This window comes from Ylistrum balloti, unplaced genomic scaffold, assembly GCF_031769215.1.
Source record: "Ylistrum balloti isolate Yb309-2 unplaced genomic scaffold, AGI_CSIRO_Ybal_v1 Utg371442, whole genome shotgun sequence".
In the NCBI taxonomy this organism is placed as follows: Eukaryota; Metazoa; Mollusca; class Bivalvia; order Pectinida; family Pectinidae; genus Ylistrum; species Ylistrum balloti.
Window position 1 is genome coordinate 154,987 of NW_026782756.1, and position 6,378 is coordinate 161,364.

The following is a 6,378-nucleotide window of genomic DNA, read 5'->3' on the forward strand; positions in this document are numbered from 1 at the left end:
ACTCGTCAGTGATACTACATCATACAGATGTTTCGCCCGTCTAGGACTCGTCAGTGATACTACATCATGCAGCTGTTTCGTCCGTCTAGGACTCGTCAGTGATACTACATTATACAGTTGTTTCGCCCGTCTAGGACTCGTCAGCGATGCAAAGGCCGTAAATTGTTGAACTTAAACTTAAACCAGGTCTTAACGCATACAATATTCTCTTTAAACCAGGTCTTAATTCAATACGATATTCTCTTTAAACCAGATCTTAATTCAATACAATACAATATTCTCTTTAAACCAGATCTTAATTCAATACAATATTCTCTTTAAACCAGGTCTTAACGCATACAATATTCTCTTTAAACCAGGTCTTAACGCATACAATATTCTCTTTAAACCAGGTCTTAATTCAATACGATATTCTCTTTCAACCAGGTCTTAATTCAATACGATATTCTCTTTAAACCAGATCTTAATTCAATACAATATTCTCTTTAAACCAGATCTTAATTCAATACAATATTCTCTTTAAACCAGGTCTTAACGCATACAATATTCTCTTTAAACCAGGTCTTAACGCATACAATATTCTCTTTAAACCAGGTCTTAATTCAATATGATATTCTCTTTAAACCAGGTCTTAACGCATACAATATTCTCTTTAAACCAGGTCTTAACGCATACAATATTCTCTTTAAACCAGGTCTTAATTCAATACGATATTCTCTTTAAACCAGGTCTTAATTAAATACAATATTCACTTTAAACCAGATCTTAATTCAAAACGATTTTTTTTCTACATTCACTACGATTCTCTCTTTAATCAAAACCCGCTTTTTATCAGACTTAGATATTGGTATTGTTTTACAATTAAGATACTTTTTCAATACTTGACCATGAACGCAATTGAAGGCGAAGGTTAAGTTATTTAAAAGAATTTAATTAATATTGCCGATGACAGACGGACGTTGTAAAGAACAAGTATTTTTGGAGGACCGGTACGCTGTACCTGTCCTTGTGGGCGGGGTCATCTGCACCAATGTCTGTTATATATATACACCTGTCTCGCTTCCTTGATTACCAGTCTTCTTATATTTCTTGAGATTTGTTTCTACTGGTATAAATGCAACGTACTTAATTATCTGTCAGCTCGAATAATGCATTACCAATAGCTGTAGCGTTGGTATCTTTTGTCTCCGGTGACATGCCCTTTATTCCCGACAAAGGTTACAATGGACTTCGTCTGAATGACTGGGTCAGTGATTCTTAATATCTTATTGCTGGTCCATTTGTCGAATCAGCCTTTTATCGAGCCTGTCATCAGACGTGCCGCGGTATATACCAACCCTTATATGTATCGATATTGAGTGCTGATACACGTGTATTTGATACCTCAGTGTAGATATATTATGTATGTATAGCACCCGGCAGCTATCATCATATCGCGAGATACACACCCTGTTTAAAGTTGTATAAGTCTGGAAGGAAGTCGAATCGGGAGTTTTACCACGAATGTTCATAGTTTAAAGTACTAAATTTATACAGGGGCGCAGTTTTATGCATCATCAACGATGGACACACGTGATTCCGTTTGATTTTGATGTCATGAATACTCCAATTTCTTGATATCATGCGATGTTTCAACATTTTCGTCGACGGAATAATTTTAACTGTGTATTGCTGATAAATACAGGCAGTACATTGACAAATATGTGAAGCACTATTAATCGATAGCCAGAGGAAATATGTCTCAACGTTCCGTGCCCGAAAATCACCGTTAAAATGATGAAACGACGTTTTACAAAAACATCCCAATCTTTCCAACAGGCCGGACAACTTGGGAAATCAGGCCTGAAAGAAGAGACCAGGAAAAGGGACGCTTTTCAACTAAAACATGTAAATCCCTTACGCTGTGGCATGTGTTCTGGAACCCTACGTAATCCAAAGTTGCTTCCATGTTACCACACTTTCTGTTCCAAGTGCCTTCAGGAGTACATTAAGAGAAAATCCACCACGGATGAACCATGGTCATTTCCTTGTCCTTTGTGTTTGGTGCCTACTGACATTCCTCAAGATGGCGTCTCCGGCTTGAAAGACAATCTGTATGTACTAGTGTACGACGCCATGCACGCCTCTAAGAATCCGTGTCAGCAGTGTGACACTGGGGCCGGGGCGGTGGTCAGGTGTGTCGACTGTGACGAAAACATGTGTTTATCGTGTAAAAATGTCCACCAGAAAATGAAGGCTACCAAATTACACAAGCTTGTCCTCCTGGCAGAGCACGAGAAGGTCCTCAGTGAATCTCTCTTGCGACAATGCACGTGTCCAGAACATGCGAATGAGGAAATGTGTTTTGTCTGTAAGCCATGCAATGCACTTTTATGCATGCAGTGTAAAGAGAGTCATCTGGACCATAAGTTAGAGGATGTGACAATGACCGCCAAGGTAAGGAAAGAGGAATTGTCAAGACTGGCAGACGGTGTACGGTCATACTTACCCTACATAAAAAATAATATGAAAAAGGCTGACAAAGAATCAGAAAAACTAAGAAAAGATACGGACAAGACAAAACAACACATCATGGACACAGCCGAAACCCTAAAAAAAGAAATCGATGCATCGTGTGCAAGAAAGATAGAAGGTGTTGATGAAATTCTAAACCAATATCTGTCATCTATCGAAAGATTCCGCGCAGAAATGGAGCGAGTTTACCTTTCAATAAAAACTCTCGCGGTGATGTCGGATCAGATATTTGATCTGGCACCTGACAGTCTGTTACTGCAAGCAAATCATGACATCAGCGCGCGTTTGGAGTCCGTTCCCACGGAGATACCCGCATGTTCTTTAGAAAGCGCCCAGACAAGTTTTGAGCCGAATTCCATTCCACATGCAGAATTACTGGGCGAGACACATTTGACAGTCTTGCCAATCCTCAAGTTTACTCCAGGTGACAAGAAAGTTCCGACATTTTATTGCCCAGGTCGGCCCTACTCGATATGTCCGGTGTCTGATGATGAAGCTTGGGTTATCCACGACACCTCAGAGACTATACAGCTCTATTCCAAGCATGGTGCAATCCGACAGTTCCTCAAACTTCCAGGGGAAGCAAACGATATATGTTGTTATCCAAATGGCAATCTCTATGTTACAGAACTTAGAGGGTGTGCTATCTGGAAAATTGGCATTGACAACGCTGTGACAACCTTTACTACCATCGATGACACTGTCCGTGGCATTTGTTACTTTTGTGAGAAGTTCTATGTCACATGCAAGGATTCCAGTAGACACCGGGTGTCCATTTTGACAAATGATACGGGAGATGTGGAAAACGAGATCATACAAGACAATGGCAGACCGATTTTTTGTCATCCAGACCGTCTTGCAGTCACAAGTACTGGTACAGTTTGTGTGACCGACAGGGGCAAAGATAGCGCTGTCATTTTCGTCACGCCAAATGGTCATGTGAAATCCTCTTACAAGGGAGAGGGAAGCGGCGAAGATGAGGGACGTAGGGAGCGATTTGAACCCTGGGGACTATGTGTTGATCAACACGACAATATCTTCATATCTGATCGTTTCAATGACAAAATACATGTTCTCAACGAAAGTGGTGTCTTTCAAAAGTATTTGCTTAATGAAGATGATGGGATAAGGCGTCCCCTGGGGGTTGCCGTGGACAATGCTGGGCACATTTGGGTCGGCAATGAGGACGGAAGTATCCGTGTATTTGAGTACCAAGAGTTGTTGTAATGTTCAAGAGAATTTCATTTTTCACTCGGGTACTTCTGGAGTCTGAAGAAAGACTTATTTAGGTGAGTCACCCGAGTGTTTCATGAGATTTTCGGATATACTGTCTACTCCGTGATTAACCGCTGTTTAACAATGGTGGATAATTGAAGACACGATTCATCAAATGGCAAACATATCAAATTAACTTCAAACGCATATGTGCTAAAATGATATTTATTTGTTTGAGTAGTTATTTACACGCATACAAATGATAAACCTAAAACACTAAATTGTCTCGAATGGTAGAATTACACCAGTGGGTGGTTATAGTTAAGTTACATATCCTAATATATGATGTGAAGCCAACAGTACAGAGAATTTATTGATAGATTTAGTACGGGAAATGGAAAGCTCCTGTCGGACAGGACGATTCTGTTCTTATCTGTTTATTTATTTAATTATTGTTTTGTCTTAATACAACTTGTTTCGTAAGCATCGTTGTTTTGTCCTTTTGTTTTTTTTTTACTCAGTTATTTCGTTGTGTCTGAATGATAACACTCGAGAATATTATTTTTACGTTAAACCTTTCCATGATGTGTTTTTAAAAGGCATAGGCTTACCTTCGTTGATAATATTCAAACCAAAGGCGGGGTTCGAATGAGTATCGTATTATTAGATGATGGACAGAGGTTTGGGAAAACATTATAAAGTGTGCAATGAAGAAACTTGTAGATGCACTGTAAGAATTGAAGGGGTTGAAACGTAGGTAAGGCAAACTGAGATAAATAAACATTGAATGATAAAACAGGTCTGTTAATTTAACACAGAACATTGGGAAATTAAAAAAAATTAAAATACAGTTGTCCATAACGAACGACTAAACATCATGCTTTAAATACTGATAAGGGAAATAAAATTGAAGAGTCAAGAAGTTTTATTTATAGTCTCATATTACAAACAGGATAAACATTAGCACTGTAGTGCTATTCTTGCGACAAACACAGATATAAGATTAACAATAACACAGTGCAGTTATATAAATACTATGTACATAACAAGATCAATATCAACATGTCACAGTTAGTTTAGACCTAGATATAATAATCAAAGAAACAGTTTACAAATGGATTCTTGTATCTTGAAATCCCAAACAAGTCTAATAAACATACATACACAAGAAGATACTGACATAGACCCACTATACACCAAACAAGACCCCACCCCTCTCCCACCTCACCTCACTGACAAAGGCCCGCTATACATCAAACAAGACCCCACCCCTCTCCCACCTCACCTCACTGACAAAGGCCCGCTATACACCAAACAAGACCCCCACCCCTCTCCCACCTCACCTCACTGACATAGGTCCACTATACACCAAACAAGACCCCACCCCTCTCCCACCTCACCTCACTGACATAGGTCCACTATACACCAAACAAGACCCCACTGCCCTCGCCCACCTCACCTCACTGACATAGGCCCACTATAACCATACAAGACACCACCCCTCCCCCACCTTACTGACATAGGTCCACTATACACCGTACAAGACACCATCCCTCGCCCATCTCACCTCACTGATATATGTCCACTATACACCATAAAAGACACCACCCCTCCCCCACCTCACCTCACTGACATAGGTCCGCTATACACCAAACAAGACCCCACCCCTCTCCCACCTCACCTCACTGACATAGGTCCACTATACACCAAACAAGACCCCACCCCTCTTCCACCTCACCTCACTGACATAGGTCCACTTAACACCATACCGGACCTCACCTCTCCACCACCTCACTGACATAGGCCCACTATAGACCATACAAGACACCACCCCTCCCCCACCTCACTGACATAGGCCCACTATACACCAAACAAGACCCCACCCCTCTCCCATCTCACTGACATAGGTCCACTATACACCATACAAGACACAACCCCTCCCCCACCTCATCTCACTGACATAGGCCCGCTATACACCAAACAAGACCCCACCCCACCTCACTGACATAGGTCCACTATACACCAAACAAGACCCCATCCCTCTCCCACCCTATAAAACTATTACTTTTACACAAATCTGCAGATAAACAGAATGTTTATGATAGTATATAGGACAGAATAGACAAATTAATCCCGCTCTATTTGGACTCAAAGTGTAACCTGTGAGACCCGATACATTACTTCTTCTAAACATATAGCCTACCAACAGAAAACATGCCTTTTTATTAAATTGTTGCTATATATTGTTGACTTGTGCAAGTCTCAAATATGTTGTATGTGTTTGTAAACAATGATTTAAAGGGCAAGTAAGCTTCTGCTGTCCTGGGTCATCCGTCCAGCTATAACTATGAGTTTTTCTGCTATATTGTTTGACCATCTTCTTTCCTTGATTTTAAAGAAAGCTATCAATTATATTTAACTGGAAACATAAGAAAATCTCAATTCAACTTTGCACAGACGAGGGGGTTGACTAAGGGACAGAACCCATATGGAGTAATTTGTCATATTGCTTTAAGCATATACTGTGAAACATAATCACAGATATAGTACTGTTGGTCATAAAGATCCAGGTGAGTGATACAGGCTCTGTGGGCCTCTTGTGTTTAATACCAGAACAGTGTAGTTCACTCTGTTCATTGTACCACAGCA

General features: G+C 40.4%; 1 protein-coding gene across 1 annotated transcript; it reads left to right on the forward strand.

Annotated features, from left to right (window-relative positions):
- The first annotated feature begins 1,908 nt into the window (after nucleotides 1-1,908).
- On the forward strand, nucleotides 1,909-3,741 carry LOC132562531 (E3 ubiquitin-protein ligase TRIM33-like). The gene has a single exon (XM_060227276.1). It carries the CDS (start codon nucleotides 1,909-1,911, stop codon nucleotides 3,739-3,741), a length of 1,833 nt encoding a protein of 610 aa, XP_060083259.1.
- Nucleotides 3,742-6,378: the final 2,637 nt, after the last annotated feature.

Excerpts from the sequence above, each read along its gene's own strand:
- LOC132562531 (XM_060227276.1), top strand. The coding sequence starts at position 1,909 with ATGTGTTCTGGAACCCTACGTAATCCAAAGTTGCTTCCATGTTACCAC.